Raw genomic sequence first — 19,652 nt, 5'->3', positions numbered from 1 at the left:
CAGATGCCATTTGGTGCCCTTCCTACCTGCGAGTTTCTGCAGTTGCACAATGGCATGCATACCCAGAGTAAACGGAATTATCCCACTTATACCCTTTATGTCTCTATTAATATGGACAGCAGTTTCCTTTCCACTCCACTGGTGAAGTTCTGAATACAAATGGGCCCCGGCCTCTTCCCCTTACAGCTCTACATCCAGAGCTAATTGCCACACAGGACACTCAAGGAGGCATTTGTCATTGGGATGGGGAGCAAGGGGCCGGCGGGTGGCACGGTCCTGCTATTGATTTGATGACCCTGGCCTGGCTCGGGCAATAAAGGGGCCCGAATGTATGGTCACTGCGGCCAGACTCCTAGGGCTTTCACGGTTCCGCTCAGATGATGTCAGACAGCAGGTTCAGGGGGCAAGAACCCACTTACTCCTCCCAGGCTCCTAACCATGACCCAGGGACCAGGCAGCACTCTCCAAGCCACCTGCTTGGAGTCCTGAGGACAATCTGGTCTCCTGCTCTTGAGGAAGTGGCTGAGCTGCCCTGAGTTGTGACAGTGCTCTATTCTGTGAGTCAACTCTGAACTCTCTGCCCACTGGCTAGGGAGGTTGGCCCCAGGGACACGGGTTATGTTTATTTCGGACAAAAGGGGGGTGTAAATTACTCATTTTCCAGAGGGCGGTAAACCTTTCCCTAAAAACCCTTGAGGAAAGGCCATTCTGGCTTTAGGGAGTTACCATGGTTATACTCACTGTCACCTTGATTTGTATGTGAGAATTACAACACTACCTCTGGGCTTGGTCCTCACCGGGCCTTTCAACATGGTCCCAGCATTTGTGGAATCTAAGGAACCAAACAAATTGACCACAAAATAAGACCAAAAGCACGGGGCAACGGGACAGACTGGCATATCTCCGTGTGTGTGTGTGCATGCATGTGTGTGTGTTTCATGCACAGCCCATGACACGGGCAATAGGGTGGTGAAGACCTGGGGAGGTGGGGAGGAGTTGGGAGGAGGGGAGTAAAGTGGGGAGGAGGGGTAATGGGAGACATCTGCAATACATCAACAATAAAAAATAAATAAAATAAAATAATGTAAAAAAAAGAATGAATATTCAAACTCAAAAACACCTTTTAGGTACTTTACAGTAAATGGAGGATCTGAGATTAAGTCAGCTATCAGTGGGACAGAGAATTTCTATTAAAACTTGAATCCACGCCCTCTGGATTTGCCCAAGGACCACTGGCCCAGTGAAGTGGTTCCCAGAAAAATGTTTATGAGAAGAAGGAAGTCCCAGGGCCCTTGACCTACATTTCCTTAACAAGTTCGTCAGTTTGCTGGGAAGAGGAAACATTTTCTCAAGTTTCCTTCCTTTTTTGGATCTAGGGGTTCAGTTCCTTCAGCCTGCGATTTCTGGGCCCCAGTGGCAGAGGCGTGCAGTCCTGCCTTCTGGTAAAAAGTGGATCGCGACTGTTGTCTTTCTCCGATTAGCTTTTGCAACGGGGCAGAGGAAACATGTTGCGTAACAGGTCCGTCCAGGCCTTGGTTCTGGTCCCTGATCAGGTCGGAGCGCGTGCCCCTCGGGCAAGTCTCTCCCGTCTCTGGCTCCCTAGGCTTCTCTTTTGCAAACACTCGGACAGAACTAGATGGTTTCGAAGGCCGCTTCTAAAGCATCAAAACTTCTCAAGTTCTCTGACATCCCGGATTACCCGTCCATCCTTGTTAAACACAGGAGGTAGGCTTCTGCTAAATTCCTCTAAACCCAGCTAAAGCAGGACTGTTTAATTCACGACCAATTAAAAGGAAAATGTCTTCCTAATTGGCAATGTTATACACAGACCTTGGAGGCAGCGAAGGTAAGAATTGTGGGGGTGAGGGATTTAGCCTGTGCATTTTAGCCAGACCGACACCATCCTTCCTTTGCTGCTTCAAAGGCAGCTTGCTTATTCCAAACAAATCTTGCTTTTCCCCTTTGGCTTTGTAAGTTGATTTGTGGAGGTGCTTACTTTTTCCTATTTTTCTCTTTGGCCACAGTAATTACTTACCAGTCGTTTCTAGAAATACCTGAAAGGGTGGCAGGTGGGAGAAGAAAAAGAAAAGAAAAATGTGTTGGCCGGGCTCCCGTGCGCGTGGCCTCATTTCTCACGCCCGCAAGTTCTGACTGTTTATGTGAGGGCCCCTCACTGCCCTGCCTGGAAAGGATGCGAGTGCACTTGGAGTATTTCACTCACTCCGCGGCACGTTAATTAGTCGTGTTCACTATTCTTCAAGTTTCTTATCCGTTTTTGTCTTTGTTTTCTTTGCAGGGCAGTCCATGCCCCTCAATGAACAATGGCACCGAGCCAAATATTAAATCTCAAATGGGAGGACAGTGGCTATGTCACTTTACAGTGACCCTGGTCGGTAAAAGGAAAAGCTTGTGTTGTCCCCAAAAGCTCATGGCTAGGGTCTTTAACCATAATTTAAAAATTCCCCCTCTCCCCCCCAAAAAAAAGAAAAAAGAGAAAAAGAGTTGGAAAGAGCCCTATGGAATGAGATTTTCCTGGTTTTAAGTTCTGGTGCCATTGCTTATTTACTGTGTGGCTGTGTGTGGAAGTTATAAGTAACTCCATGGGTTCATTTTCCTCATCGGGGAAAGAGAAGTGAGAAGTGAGAGAGGGGTAAAGAGAAAGAGTAGGTTCACAATGAATGGCATGTACTGATGGTAACAAAACCAGCAATTGACACTTTTTATTTGCCAGATGTATTCTGTGAGTTTATCTGTCCTGAGCATAACTAATACGTGGACATTTGTGTCATCTTTCACTGATGTTCTGATTTTCCATGAACCTTAAATCTGATCAACTCAGTTTCAATAGATATTTTCACCAAAGGCACAGTGCTGGGCTTGATTTTAGTCCCTCAGATACGGAGCTTGAATCCTACCTGAATGATCAAGACATAATGTCCAATTTATATGGAAGGAACGGAAAGGGCTTCCTGGAAGAGGACATGGCATTTGAATGGGGCTTTGCAAACAGGCAGCTGAGAGGGAGAGCGCGGTTCACGTACAAGGAACCAGTGAGCATGCAGACCACACATGTATGCTCACGGAATCACAGGAAGAAACATATGTGTTGACCTACATGCTTAATAGCAATCATAAAGAGGACCAAATTCTATCCAGTCATCTTCCTTATTTTACAGATAAGGAAAGTGAGGATCCGAGAGGTTAAAATAATTGCCCAAGGGCCCCAACAAGCTTGCCAGGGGAGCTGCTCAGGTAGGCAGGGATCGCCAAGGACCCTGTGGGTGCTAAGCCTGAAGGAAGTGGGGGAGAGGTCAGGGAGGACCTCACGCCCCGGAGATGTCTGGTCTGACTTCAACAGGCAGTGCAGTGTCAGCAAAGGTGTAAGAGGAAGGGAGAGAGAGCATTGTGCTTTCCTTCGGCAGAAGCCCAGGTGAGAGGCAACCAGTGCCTGAACAAAGGAAGGGAGGGAGCAAGGATGTCAAAAGGATGTGTGAGCCCTCTGCTGCAGGGGTGAGGCCTGTGAGCTTGGTGATTCCTTGGGTGGAGAAGGGGGGACAGAGAGAAGAAGGAAAGCCAACGCCATGGTTTCAAGCTTGAGCCACTCGGGAATGGACTTTTCCTTATGAAAACAGTGAAGGCAGGGAGAAGGGCTGGTCTGGGGGGTAGGTATGGTAAGGGGGTAGAGGGGGAAGGAAGCGTGACTTCCTTCCAAAAGAGCAGCAGACCCATTCCATATGATTTCACTTTTATGTGGAATCTAAAGAGAAATATAAACGAAGGGAACAGAAACAGCTGCATAGATACAGAGCACGCACTGATGGCTGCCAGAGGGGAAGGGGTTGGGCGACCCGGTGAAAACCATAAAGGGACTGAGAAGTCCAGGGCAGTAGTCACAAAATCGTCATGGGATGGAAAGCACAGCACAGGGAATATAGCCAATCATATGATAATGACCATGCACAGGGCCAGGTGGGCACTGGAAATATCAGGGGGAACACTTTGTACAGAATATGGTGGTTTAACCTCTCTGCTGCACACTTGAAATGAACACAAAATAATACTGACTGTACACGGTAATTGAAAATAAAAAAACGAAGAGTAACAAATCCCGACTGAGATGCTATTGCTCCACAGGGGGGAGGGGCTGGCTGGGAGCACAGAGCCGGGTACTGGTCCCCTGAGTGAGCATCACGGAGGACAGGGTCCTAAAGGGAAAAGGTGGAGAAGGATGAGGCGCTGGCCAAGGACCACACCTCAGGGCTGCCTCCTGTATGGAAGGCAGATGAATAGACCGGGGACAGCGGCAAGGTGCTCGGTATCCACTATCTCCCAGTATATTTACCCGTTATCTCTAGGGACCTGAGGTAGATGAAGGCCTGGAGCAGCAGAAGAGGGGATGTTTCCAGAAGGTGGGGAGGCAAGATGGGGACTATTCACAGTCAAACACTACAGGTGCGATGGGAGAGGAGAACCCAGGAAAGGGCGTTTTAAGAACTGGGTATCACTTTGTTGTTACTGTAGAAAGCTACTCCGCTTAGCCGTTGTTCATCAGCTCTCTGTCACCTCCTCATGGCACGGTCTACTCTGCCCAGAGCACTCAAAACAATCTGTAATGATGGGTTTATCTGCACGATTGTTTGTGTCGTGTTTATCCCCACAAAGGCTGTAACTGGATGAGGGAAGGAACTCGATGTTTTGTTCCCTACTGTAGACCCAGCGGCTGGCCATATAGCAGACACTCCTAAATATTTCTTCAATGAATAAAGGTAGCAAATGAAGATTCATAGTAGCTGTGTTTTGGAGAGAGGATAAAACTGTTTCCTCCTGTTGATTTTAGGGTCCTTTTAATCAGGCACATATATTTTCGGGACACAGAGTCATACTTAACAATAAGCTCAGACAGTTGTTCTTATCTCTGTGGTTCCCTGGGCTCTCTGCCTAATTTAGCACTTTATTTTGCCAGGAAGTGCCCCCTTTTTCTTTCTTCTCTGTGGAGACACTTATGGATTTGAGGTTAAAAGGTAACCGCTGTGCCAGATTTTAATAAGGAAGTTTTGATAGCGTTCAGTGGGTTCATTTCTGATTCTAGCCACTTCTGACAGGAGAGTGCGAAGAGTAGATCAACAGGTGCGTGTCCACAGGTGTGGAGAGGCGGTGGCAGAGTGTGGAAGGAAAACCAACCCGGGCTCTCCAGTGGCTTCTGCAAAACGTGAATTAGCTCTAACATCCGGCTGCAGAGGAAAGAGGACTGACTGCTGAGAGCCTGCAGCCCAGAGCCTGTTCCCAGCCCGGCTCCGACTCCCCAGGACCTCCTGCCTCTCACGGGCCCTGTGAGCTTCCTTCTTCTCACTCCACAAATGGGGGCAGTGTGAGCTATATACATCTTTTAAACATGCCGAGAAGACTAGGAGCTAGTCTTCATTCATAAAATGTGAAGTTTTTTAAAATTTAAGGAGTGGTGCTAATTATGTTTCATCACTAACAAGCAATGTAGGGGAATATCGTTTCTTAACTGGGCCTGAGCGGCTGGAAAGATAAATTAAGGTACCACTAGAAACAAGTGATTTGCTCTTCTTACCCCAACCTGGTGTGGCTTGGCATGAAATGTACAATAAGGTTGGAGTGAAATGCATCCTGGGAATCTAACCCAATGGCATGATTTTACACGTGAGAAAACAGGACCAGAGACTAATGGGTTGGCCCAGGGTCACACTGTTGGGCAAGCCCATTGTGGATCCAGATATCAAGTCTGCAGCTCACACACCAGCATAAGTTATTTCTCTATAACTGCATGCCCTCCACGGCTGTTACACACACCGAGCCATAGTCTCATTAGCGGATGCGAAGTTGGCACGGACATATTTGCATTTCCCAAAACTTCTGGGGTTTAATCGCCAGGAAAGATAAATCTATCCTTCTTGCCTCCTTAAACCCAAATGCTTAGCAGAATCCTTCAAGTCCTTCCTCTGATTCTGCATGGAGAGGTTTTTCAGAAAGAAGGGCCATCTGGACAGCCCTGTATCTTCATCCAGAGAAGCACGGTGATGAGGGAGAGTCTCATGGGCTGAGCACCGGGTGGCCCTGGGTTCGAATTCTGGTTCACTCACTCACTAGCTGTATTGGCCCTGAACAAGTCATTTAATCTCACGTGAGTCTCAATTCTATTTTTTAGTCTGTAAAACTGGGATAATAATACTGTGCAGGGTCATTTAGAAGGTTAAACCATGCATATAAAGTGCCTCTATGTGTATATACTAGTATATATAAAGCACATAATACATGTATATAAAGGTCAGATGTATATGAAGCAAATAATGTATATAAAGTATATAAAGTATAAAGTACATAAAGAATGTAGATAAAGCTCAGAATTTCTAGTTCTCTTTCTCCAACCTATTTTTCATTTAATTAAACCAAAGTTCTCTTTTTGTCACCATTACCCATGACACCGTGGGTAGACTATCATTTTGAACATTATACAATATTTCTAGATTTTTCCAAAAAAAAATCTGGTCATCCTGCCCAAACTTCTCAGCCTAAAGAACAAAAATGTCAAAACCTCAGGCTTCCCAGCAGCCTTCTTCCTCTTGGCACTGTTCGAGTCAATCACGCAGGAGGCAAAATTCCATTTTTAGCTGAAGCACATCACTCCTGTTCGGCAGTGGACACACGGGCCACTGAAAAAAGTTAATCTGCTTCCTACTAGTGAGAACCCATCAACCATGAAATCCATAATCCTTCATCACGAGCTGACAGCCATCATTATCCTTTTCAACGGATGCTTTTGAAGAGGCCTGTTTAGTTCGTCCACTTTTCATCTCAATGTGATTCTAAAACGCGAGGGGACCTTGTTGTCCAAGGTGAGTGGGGACGTGCTGGGTTGTTTAGGGTCACGCGACAGAGTGACGTGATGTGCCCTGTTTTCACGGGGACGTCAGTTTTTCAGCCACTTGGAGGTCAGAAGAGAAAGTGACCGCACCGTGTACACATGTCAACATCAGAAATCCCACATTAACCCGAGAGGCCGGCGGGGTTGGCAGTGGTTGCTCACAGAAAACCCAGGAATGAAGCAGCAGGTGATGGGGTGGGGAGCAGGGAACCTGAGCAGCCCAGCGCCAGGAATGCCAAAAAGCCTGGTTCACATCTTTTGCTTTTACTCTCTAAGCCACCTAGCGGGAGAATTGCTCACACCTACATTAATAACACTAAAGACAACCAAAGAAGATTAGTGCCTGGGGTGAGCTGAAGGGCGAATCTGCAGTTTCTCTTTTGACCTCTGCGAAGACGAGAGCCATGGAAGGGACTTCACACATGTTAGACAGACACCACAGAGCCGTGTCTGATTATTACTCAGCAGTACTGACATATTTGTTGGTGGGAAGAGAACCAAGTCCATAGACAATGCCATCTTCTCAATTTTTTCAAATGTCCTTGCTGCTACTGAGAAGAGATGAGCAAAATCGCCACTGGAATGTTTTGGACTGGCTTATTTGTTAGTGGGGAGATTGAGTTTCTGGTGGTCTCCGCATCCTCCATATCCGCAGACTCCTCCTTCTCTTGAATGATTTTATTCACGGTGATGAAGAGTGTGCATTATGAAGAGCATCACTCGACATTTAGGAGGCTGCCTTTCAAAAGAGCCTGATGACAAAGGTTGAGATTGTGCAAAGTACTGCAAGAGGACCTTTAATCTGATAATTAATGCTAATTAATCACTGAATAGATATGCTAACATTTGGAGATGTAAATGGCCCAGGAGCCAGGAGGAGACTCCTGATGCTCTGTCCTTCGCGGTGGGGGTGGGGTGAGGTGGGGGTCCGCAGTCTGCCCATAAAGCCCCCCCACCCCTCTCCCCCTGCACCAGCACTGGAGGAGGCTCTTCAGCACACAGGGCTCCTAGGAGAGCACGCGGGAAGCTGACTGAATGCTAGTCCATTTGCTCTGCTGTGCACTGAGGCTCGGAGATGGGAGTGGCTGCTACAGGTCCCGCTCCCCAGGGAACCTCTCATCACCACCAAAAGCATTTCTGAGCTGCTTCCTATGCAGGGCCCTCTGATTAGCACAGGCTCACAGATGGCAAGTTTAATTGGCTGTGCTCACACCAAGTATCTTAATGAAGAGGAAAAAATAAGTCAGTTTGTAAACTGGTGTCAAAATTTGCCTTGTTTAGGGAAAACTTAGATGTGAACAATAGAAAATGTCTCTTTTCAACACTTTTTTTCCCAATAAAGTTAAGAATTTTTTTTACTGTTTCCCACACCTTACTATAAAACATTTCAAACATATACCAAGGGGAAAGAATTCCCACCACCTAGATTCTACCAATAACATTTACTTTACTTGCTTTGTGTCATCTGTTCATCTACCCATCCTACTATTCATCCATCCATATATGTTCTTGATGTATTCCTAAGTAGACTCCAGATAGCAGTTAATAATATATTTTGAAAAAGTAAAATTAAAGAATCTTCCTACTCCTATAAGGACAACTAGAAAATAAGTTTATTAGTTTTTTAAAACAATAAACAAGCTCATTCTGAATTATGCACATAGATATTCAACACAGTTCCATCTACAGGCACTGTAAAAAGTATGGTACGTTAGCTCCAGGTTTTATCTGCTTGTACCCACCCTGTGGGCATTTTCAGCACTCTTCCGATTGTTCGGCTTTGTGAAGACATGGCTGTGGATTATAGAGAAACAAGCTTTCTGCTGTAAACCATAGGAAAAATCACCCGGATTGTTAACAGGAAGCATTTTTTATTGTTTTACTTCATAATCTAGTATTTCCCAATTATTCCTCAACTGTAGAAATATGAAGATTTCTATGCTTTGATTCCTTATTTATAAAGTGAGTTTTATAACACAGCCTTGTCATGAGGATTAAACGTGAGAAATAGGAAACCACTTTGCAAAGCCCTACGAAGACTTACGCACACCTAAGCCAGCATTACCACTAGCAATCATGATGCATCCGTAATAAAACACAGCTGAGGTAATGGGCCACACTGCTACTTGGCTCTTTCAGATCAGTCACAAAGATTTCAAAGGTTAAAGGGACAGAGTATTGGCAGATGCCTTCACTCTGCCCATCGGTACGTCATCTTGTCAAGGATCTAGGAGAACATTGGTGTCTATCACATTGACTTGTTTTCATTAGTGAAGTGTTTGCCTTGGAAACTGTCCCAGCCTTAAAACAATACTTCCATTAGCTGGGCACAGTTCCTATAATTATCCATCTTATCTGACCGGGGCCCAACTATCCTACTTATGCATCCCATTCACGTTGGTGGCTCTAAAAGGAGAGGAGGCATTCACTCAGTGTAGGAGAAGGTGCAGCTACAAATGAACTTTGGGTAGAAATTCGTGCATCGTAAATGACAAGTGTACCCTAAATGACAAGTGTAAAGGTAATGGGAAACATCTGTCCCCATATGGGAAAAATTCTGTTACAAGAGTATCTTATGTTTATAAAGTAGCTTCTGTTTTTGTGTCTTGTTGGACACAAATCAAGAAAGTGAGGAGCAAGGTCAAGTAAAATACTCTAACTAGGGAATCGAGAAAAGATAAAATACGCAGGGAGGCGAGTTTGTCATCAATTCCTGTTATTGAGAACCTGCCAGAGCTCTGGCACTTTATTTTACAGATTGGAAATTACCCTCACCCTCAAAAAGCATCCATTTCAAGAAGAGGTTTTTAGAGAAGACAATTGGGAGAAAGAAAAATTAGGAATTGTAAGCAAATGGAATAGGATATGTGATAAGAGAGAAATAAGCATGGTTTGTTATTTCATTAAAGTTATACTCAACACTTAGCATGTCTGCAATATGGACAACATCACAGCAATGAGAAGACCTCTAAGAGGTTACATGTGGTGAGTTACCCCACAATTCAAAGTACACTTTTCATGTAGGAAAAGGAGAACCAGAGGAAACGGGTGGCTGTGCCTGGGGTTCCCTGGCCCACGAACCCCACCTGAATGGTGCTGACAGCAAGAACATACTTTTTTTTTTAATCCTCACCTGAGGAACTGCTAGAGAGAGGAAGGGGGAGAGAGGAATATTACTGTGAGAGAGAAACATCATTGATAGGATCAGTTGCCTTCTGTACGTGCCCCAACCAGGGACCGAACCTGCAATCAAACCAACAACCTTTCGGTCCACAGACGATGCTCACCAGCTGAGCCACTGGGCTGGGCAAGAACATACCTCAATAATACTGATATGGTTGCATCAAGCAATCATCCTCTGATGCTGCTAAAACATTCCAACATGCAAACAGGTTCACTAATTTGGTTCCATATTTATAAAACAAACTTCTAGTCATACTTATAATTTAGCATCTTTTAAGACATGCATACCAGGAAAAAAGAAACTGACCCAAAGGGTCAAGAACTTGTTTGCCTTGCTAGTGAAATTTCTCATTGCAATTACAACAAAAAATTTGGAGAGGGGGGTGAGCACACATATGTGTGAATATTATATATAAACAGACACATATTCATCATGTATTTCTAAGAGAAACAATAAAAAATTTGAATTTATAGCAATGCAGATATCTAGATATTTGTCAGAAGTTTGTAGCCAAATAAAATTTTACCATATTCTAATTAGAACCATGTAAACATGTTAAAGGTGCTGTGTGGTAGTTTTGTTTACTGTTTCTGGTCAGTCAACATGTTTCGCTTAACTGCTGACGGCTCATCATTCATCTTACCTGACTGCCCAGGGGGAGGGGCACCTGAGGATCCTCGCGGTAGACAGAGAAACACAGTCAGGACAGCAGCTCTGTTCCCAGCACACGGTTCAATGGCTATGGGTTTGGGTGCCCCCTGAAAAAGAAAACTCATTTTCAATTCGCGGAATTAACACGATACCGCTATTTTACTTTTCTCCTATGTGTGCTTACGTCAGCTAAACTGTACATTCCCAGTGCTTGGGGACACACCATGTAAAATTTTTAAATAGTTTAACTATTTTATTGTAGTAATATTTTTTGTAGTGGTGGCCATTAACATTTAAAAGACATTTTTCTTGGGGACTTACATACTGGTACATATTTTTGCAATTTTTGAAAAGTATTCTTTGCTTTGTTCTATTTTTGGCTTTATTTTCTTTAATACTTTTTTTTTTGGAGTTTTAGGTTCAATTTAGCGGAATTGAGAGGAGGTGCAGAGACTTTCCGTATACCTACCGCCCCATGCATTCATAGACTTCCCGTTATCAACAGCCCCGCCAGAGGGATACTGTTCCAAGGGAAGAACCTGCACTGACACCCCCTAACCACCCAGGTCCGTGGTTTACATTAGGGTTCACTCTAGGTGGTTTGGACAGATGTATGTGACATGTATCCACGGTTACAACACCATGCGGAGTAGTCTGACTGCCCTAAACATCCTCAGTGCTCCCCCCGCCCCATGCATCCCACCCCCTCGCTCCGCCCTGGGAACTACTACTCTTTTCACTGTCTCCAGAGTTTTGATATCTTTTTAGTATAGAAATGGTGGTTTTGGCTATTACCCTAAAAAACTGCGGGTGAGATATGGGTGACATATCAAAGCCACATCTATGCCACATTAAGTAGAAGAAAACATGCCACTGCTTTAATTATTAAAACAAATGCTTGGTCTTTTTTCACTAATGACATCTGAACTTTTCAGAGGACTTACGGACATGTGTAGTCATTCGCCGAGAATGTTTTAGAATACTACCATTTCCAGAAAGTTTAATGAGGCATTAAGATAAAATATGTCCCCTTTCATGTAAAACTTAGAGGGAAATTTCTGGTGACAATGGTTTTATGTGGTTATAAAGAATTTCTCCTTCACAGCAACATAAATCTCATGTTTTAAAATTATCCCCACACACATCCATTTTGGGAGTTTTCAATAGAAAGGTGAAAGTGGCCATTGTGCTAGAAGGAAAGGGCATAACAATCTTCCCAGAAAGTGCTGGAAGCCATGCTGCAATACCTGTATCAAGTTACATGATTTATAGTTTTACACTTTAAAGCTTACATTTATTTTAACAGATTTACTTTTGAAAATGTTAAGTCAAAATCAGCATAAGTACATAGACATTCTCCCATGATGTAAATATTTAGAGAATAGGCTTGTCCTATTCCAAGGCTAGAAGGAAAAATACTACGAATTGTTTGAGCCATATTTCAAGGCTATTGAAATTTATCCTAATTTAATAAATGCAAAGTATATGTGAAGGTCAATTGGTTAAAATATACTAAGAGAAAATAAAATAAATTCAGGTTCCAATGATGGTGATATATTAGCAATACTGAAGTCCTTTTTAATATCCCTAGGGAATAACCTATCAATTCTACCATTAGGCAAGGTTTTCTTTGCTGTTTTGTTTGTAAGCTCTCAATATGATGATTGGCAGTATCCAAAATATCCACAGTCATGTTAAAATAGTGGGTCATGAAAATTAGACGGCTTTTAGGATTACAACGAAATAAAACAAAAAAGCAAAAGCAAAGTTGAGAGTGGTTTTTGGTTTAGGGGATTTAGCCAAACAAGAAACCATCTGAGAGCACATGGGTGGGCACTGTTGTCAGGCTACTTCCTGCTGTTTCTAAGGTTTGGAATAAGAAATGCTAATGCCCAAACACCAACTGAAGGGAAAAATTGGTAAAAACACAACAAAAAAACCTGTAAATTTCAGGTGGAAAATGACTTAATTACTTAATACTTTAAACTTCTGAGATGCAGTGACAGATAAAGACTGCGGTGAAATAGCTTGACCGAGCAAAAGGAATTATGCTTGCATAAAAGTCACTTCTGTAAAAATCTTCCTAAAAGAATGCTCTCTCCCTCTTAATTCTACAGCTATTGTGCAGAAAAACTCAGAAATGTCTTTTATATTGATAAGCATACAAAAGGAGATTATCATTCTATTTAAAAATCAAATTGGCTTACAACCTTGTCTATTTTTGGCTATAAAATTTTTATAAAAGGATAATAGCAAAAATATGAATTATTCATTATATTGAAAATATTAGTGACTAGCACAGCTCTTTGACACTTCTGGCAGGAATTCACATAATTAAGAGAATTATTTCCAAAGACTCTGGGACAAAGCCCACTTTCAATAAAGATTTTTAAATAAAAAAGAAAAAAAATACTTTTTGCCATTTGAATTTTGCAACATAAAATAGCAAAACCCCATGAATGATACTTCTGATACCTTGAGGTTTGTCAGTTGTTCCGTGATAAATACATAAGCATGAATCAAAATCATTCCACAATGACATAACGTGTTTACTGAAGTGTGCAATTTATCATGCATTTTCCATGGCTGCCTTTGAAAGAGATAAGGCCTGGGTTTGCCCACAGCACTTAGCAACTGTGATTTACTTGTAGGCATCTTCTTATTTGTTGTACCGAAAGGAGCTGGAGTGCGGCCGTGCCAGGAAACATCACTGACAGTTATGTAATTAGCAGTCATTGTTTATAAAGCGGGCAGCACTTTTACAAAAGACTTGTTTTGTTCACTCTGGTGTTTTTAAAACGATTGCACTCATATTTTCAAGTTCTTGTGTTGGGTGGGTAACAATTCTATGTTAACCCCTTTCCAATTTTCAGCTATTAGAGACAAGCAAGTTACCGGAGAAGCTTCTGGAATCCTGAGGATTTGCACTTCTTGAAATTCACAATGTTCTCTAAGTGAAGCCACCATTTGATGTGTCCTGGGAAACTGCTGTTAGAAGAAGCAGTGGATGTTTGAAAGAGACCAATGGGCAAAGCTGGCTACTTGCTTTTTCTTCTCCATTGGCTCTCTCAAAAAGGGAGTGTATGAGTGAGCGACTCACTTTGAGAAATCGCACTGAAGTTCACCACTGAAAACCCTAGTACAGCAGCTGAGCACTTAACACTTAACAATTATCTGATGTCCTTGGAACAGGCCTTACAACCTAAGCAGGGTTTAGTCCAAAGCTGTAGGACTGGAAGATAAAAGATGTCACTTCCTTTCTCAAAAAACATTTAGTAGTTCCAAAGCAGGGCTTGCGAACTCCAATTCCTTCCCGGCCCAGGTGAGCAGCTCAATAACAGCTAACATTTAGTAAGTGCCTGCATTATGCCTGGTGCTATGCTGTGTGCTTACGTGGGTTTAATCCTACCCATTACACAGGGACTATTCCCATTCTACAAATGATTAAACTCAAGTACAAAGATTTACATAACTGAGGGTGCAGACCTACTAGGTGACCAAACCAGAATTTGGAACAATGAAGTCTGTCCTCTGAGCTTGTATGCTGAATCACTATGTAACTGTGTATAGTACGAAAGAAAACTATCTTGGATGATTATCTTAACTTACAGATAAGACAATCAAAACTGACAGGGACTACAGAGAACTAGAAAGTTTTCTTGAAAGACATTAAATCTCTCTCGTGGGCTGAGGGCTGCCACTTTGTCATCTCTGTGAAATGGAGTCCAAAATGACATTTCAGGCTGCCAGGCTCCTGTGTCTACGCACTCATCAAACCTCATCTTTTATTCTGCACCGGCTCCATGTTTTAGTCAACGTAAGTGCTCACTGTTTAACAACTGTGCCCAGGTTTCCAGAAGGTGCCTTCTTCACTCATAATATCCCTACTGTCTAAGAGATCCTTCCCACAGGTCTTTCATTTTCCTAAAGCTACACACCCTCAGAGCCGACTCATCCAGACAGCCTTCCCTGGTCTGAGGGATTTAGTCACTGCCTCTAAAGTTCTTCATTGTACCTTTTATGGACCGCTTCATGTTCTATCCCGAATGACCCCTGAGTAAAGGCCCTGTCTTCCCACTGGGATGTCCTGAGGGCAGGTCCAGCTTCTCATTCATCTCTATCGACTCTGTTCTCACTTTCCGTCTTTGAGGTGCCCAAACATGTTGCATGCGCTGCCTTTTGTGAACCTATGTCTCCCAATCGTTTACTGTCGATGTTGATGTCCCTGTTATATGTCACTATCAGATTCCTACTCCTCCAAGGATGGTATGGTGTTGGAGTCTTCTTTGCTTTTCCTATGGCATCTACTAGAGTGCGCTGTGAATAAAAGAATAAATTTATTTTTCACATGGTGAGATATGATTCAACTTTATCCAAATTATGCACATTAAAATTATGCACATTAAAGGGATAATAAAATACTGAAAACATTAGCTAACACATTATTAGCTAAAAATTAGCTAACATCTCTTGAGTAGTTACTAGGTTCCAAGTACTGTGCTAAGTATTTTACATGCATTATTGTGTCATTTTGTTTTATACAGATGAAGAAACTGAAATTCAGAGATGTCAGATAAAATCGTCAGGGTAATACAGGTACTGAGGGGCAGATCCAGGACTGGATCTTAGATCTGTATGATTCTAGCATCTTGGTTCTTAACCACTAAACAATACTGCTAAAAAGCATAGCTTAAGACAGTGTTCGGCAAACTCATTAGTCAACAGAGCCAAATATCAACAGTACAATGATTGAAATTTCTTTTGAGAGCCAAATTTTTTAAACTTAAACTCTATAGCAGGGGTCCTCAAACTACGGTCCGCGGGCCACATGCAAATACAAATATTGTATTTGTTCCCGTTTTTTTTTACTTCAAAATAAGATATGTGCAGTGTGCATAGGAATTTGTTCATAGTTTTTTTTTTAAACTATAGTCCGGCCCTCCAACGGTCTGAGGGACAGTGAACTGGCCCCCTGTTTAAAAAGTTTGAGGACCCCTGCTCTATAGGTAGGTACATTGTTATTAACTTAATTAGGGCACTCCTAAGGCTTAGGAAGAGCCACACTCAAGGGGCCAAAGAGCCGCATGTGGCTCGCGAGCCGCAGTTTGCCGACCACGGGCTTAAGAAGACAAGGATTCTCTCTTTCTCTCAGCTTGCAAGTAATAGTAAGAACCAACTTAAGATATCAATTATGAGAATTATATGCACATATCTGCCCATTTCTGACCAGGATTCAGAACACTTGAGTTCTAGGATCAGTTCTGCCCCCATTTGGTTGTATGATCTTAAGTGTGTTACTAAGTCAATTTCCCCAACTGGAAAATGAACAAGTAGGTTGGATGATTTTTAAGTCCCTTGAACATTCCGTGACTATGATTTATGGACAGCTTTCAGAATGTGTGAGATACCAATATTCTAACACTTTGCTTAAGTACAGTGAAACTTGCAATCCTTAGTCATTTTTTTCCTGTCCAGGTACTTTAAATGACACATCTAATTTTTAAAGCACATTAATATACCATATGATGAATATATCACATAAGACTAAACGGCCACCATCGCATGCCAAAAAGGCAATTAGAAAATTGAATCAAAGAATTAAGGATTAATGTGGATATGTTATACCTGTCAGCAGTAATAAGTGTTTTGACAAGAACAGAATAAAGTCTGACAGTATGCACAAATACTAATCTGATATATGAGTGAAATATTAAAAATGCAAACAACTGCACATTAATCACTCGAACATTTCCCTACTAAAACATTTCAATGCTATTCTTATCAAAACCCATCTATAAATAAGAATGAGCCTTTTTCAACAGCTTGCACCACTTGGTATTTGCAGTTTAATGAATGTTTATATTGATATGAAATTTACTTTTTAGTCACATTAGTAAAATGGAATTAATTTACTGAGCATTGAATTAAGTCAGCCCGATGGCTTGGCTCACAGCTAATCAAGTGTGTTGATTCCTTAGGATTGGTATCACCAAGATTACAGATCTCAAAAACAGGGTCTGATTTTGGTTTAGACTTTGGAAAAAATAAAAATCATATTCTTTCCTTATTTACTGTTTGCTTTTCATGAAATGATAAAGTGAAAAATACATGAGCTGGCTTTACTTGCTAGGAGAAGAATTCATATCAACAAAAGAAATTAAGCTGATGGACATTCTCAAGACCAGGGTTAAACTGCATCAGAAGCAAATTCAAAGAGAATAAAGTATTGCATGTGGGAAAAGGAAAAGGAACGAAACAGGATATTCACAGGATCAGTGTGCTGCTTCTGAGGTTCCCATTGTAAACGTAATTTCATGGCGTAACAGATCTTTCTTCCTTCGTTGAAATACCTCGGACTCAATCCCTGTTCAAAATCTCTCACTACACACACGTGTGTGCACACACACACTCATATACACACACATTGAAGGTTTATAACTATAGTATAATGTCTAGTTGAACTGGATGTTGCTGCAATTTTAATTATGTGCCACTGAGCCGGGGAGGCTGGCCTGTGATAGCTGGAGCTTTACTACCTCTTTTTTCATAGGTATTTAGTCCTGGAAAATGAGGAGACTGTCTTTTTGAGAGATATAATCATGCTTTGTCCTGAGTTGGCCAATAAATCTGAATGTTAATAGGAGGTGACTTTGAACAGATTATCTTTATAAGTTGATTCCTAATAGCATTTTTCAAAAATTGAAAGAGATGATTATACAATAATTGCCATAACTAGATTTTTAACCACCTGTACTTTTCTCAATAGCAGAGTGCAAAAAGCAACAGAACCACTATACATACTTTATATATTAATTTGAAAATTCGGGCCACCTTCCTGACCTCAAAAAACACTGCTAAATGTGAGAGACAAATGTGCCTGCCAAGTCAGCTGACTTTGCACGTTGCTTAAGCCCATTCCTACGCTCTTATTCAGGCCGTTCCTTCTGCCTGGACTACCTGCCAACACCCCCCATTTCTGCAAGGTCAGGCCGAGCACCCACTCACTGCCTGCAAGAAGCCTTCCAGGCATCCGGGGCCACTCCAGGGCCTCCCCTCTCTACTCCACCTCAATCATTAGGAGCAGCTCCTTTTTCCTCCCGTGACTTCTGGGAGGAAGTGCAATGTACTAGTTGAGAGAACAACCTCAAGCAACCACTGCCTGGTTCAAGGTTTGCTCTCTCATCCATCCGAGTGTGATCCTGGGCAAATCCTAACCTCTCCGTGTCTCAGGTTTCTCATCGGCAAAACACAACTAACCATACCTTCCACGTACGTGATGTTGTTATGAGGATTAAAGGAGTTCATAGAAATATATGCTGTTTCTGAGATTCCAAAGGTAGTCCAATTGTAAACTTAATTTTCATATCGTATCAAATATTTTAAAGAGTATATATTTATATGTATAAAGTGCGACATACAATACTTGTTGTCAGCTATCATCAATATGCCACTTTGTCCAATTCCCTTTGCTTTAGAGCTGTTTTTCCATCTGAAGAATATATGCAACTCAAAAGTAAGCTATTTGAGGGCAGGGACCAATTTTAAAATCTCTGTTAATGGTTTGAAATGCATTAATTAAGAAATTCAGCTTCCAGGAGAGAATTGTATTGGAGGCTTACAAGGTGGGGGAAATGCTCTCAATGCTAAACTCCCCACATATGCCCCATCACCACTCCCGCTGAGTATCTGCCCATTTCCCCTTTCCCCTTCCCTGCCTTTGTCAGGGGTCTGACTTGACTTTGAGTACTATGTACCATGCAGAGTAAGCGTTCCCGGCACCTAACTCATGCATACATGGGTATTTGTTTTTTCTTTTCCAACTTGTACACAAGATAAATCTCTAAATGTTGTGGCAAAAAGGTTTAAACAGAAGCTCAATGTATAGCAGAGAAATATTATACGCAAGCAGAAAAGGTAGAAAATCAAGATCTTGGAATTTATTCTCAAGGCTGGTCCATTCCAAAATACATTATTATATGTCATTAATGCAAAATGTGACCTTAGCAATGCGGCTGATAGATCAATTCCATTTGAAAGGTAAATGAGCCAGGCCTCCTGCTGGCGAAGGGGGTGGAGTGCTCCCAGGGCACAGTGCCTGCCCTGGTGCAGCTTCCTTCAGCGCAATCTGACTGCAACTGTGAGGAAGTCACAGCTAAATGTGCTCAGGGATGCGAGTGCCATGGGGCTGGGAGTGGAGGGGGCAGAGGAGGTCCCAGTAGCTCTCCTGGGGAAGGGCTTTGCTTTGCAGGGGATGCCTGGGAGTTCACCAGGAGAATGAGGAAGGATGGAGATTTCTGGCAGGAGGGAAAGCATGAAGGAGGAGCTGTGAAGGCACATGGCTATTGGGAAACTTGCTGGAAGTTCGTTGTGGGCAGAGTCTAGGAAGTGCTCAGTAGGCAGGGATGAGAAGAGGCCACAGGGGCACACTGGGGCCCTCCAGGAAACCCAGGGCCCTCCTCAGCTCCTTTGCACTCTTCCTGGCCACTGCTGGGACTATCACTACCTGTGAGAAAGGCATGCGCAGTTGCTCAGATGCTCAGACAGAACCTGACCAGTGCAGGACATCTGCAATGTCCAAAGCAAATCACCCCAGAGGCGCACCAGCCAACCTTTCTCTATCAGGAACTCGGTGCTCTTTCATTATTAAACTGTTGGTCAAAGCTGTTACACCGAGAGAACATTAAATTAAAACATTTATTTCTGAAACTTCAATCATAAAACTAAATCAAGGAGCACTGTAAAAAGTGACCGTCAGCAGAAAGAATAAAAGTGCAGATATGGCAATATTCTTAATGAGGAATCAAATGTTAAGAGAGCCAGCACAGTAAATGACTTTCTCCTAAGATTATTATACCAATCACAGCCTGTTACAAGTCACAAAAGCATGGACAAGCGCTGAATGAAAGAGCTGATTCGACTTGTGACAAA

General features: G+C 42.6%; 1 protein-coding gene across 1 annotated transcript in view; it reads right to left on the bottom strand.

Annotated features, from left to right (window-relative positions):
* ATRNL1 (attractin like 1) overlaps positions 1–19,652 on the bottom strand; it is a 474,447-nt gene that overhangs the window by 79,629 nt on the left and 375,166 nt on the right. The window contains exon 33 of the mRNA XM_023753345.1: positions 10,717–10,831. Coding sequence (XP_023609113.1) covers positions 10,717–10,831 — 115 coding nt within the window. The remainder of the gene's footprint in view (positions 1–10,716; positions 10,832–19,652) is intronic.

The sequence above is a fragment of the Myotis lucifugus genome, unplaced genomic scaffold (genome assembly GCF_000147115.1).
Source record: "Myotis lucifugus unplaced genomic scaffold, Myoluc2.0 scaffold_44, whole genome shotgun sequence".
Classification (NCBI taxonomy): Eukaryota; Metazoa; Chordata; class Mammalia; order Chiroptera; family Vespertilionidae; genus Myotis; species Myotis lucifugus.
This window is presented reverse-complemented; position numbering and strand designations above follow the sequence as displayed.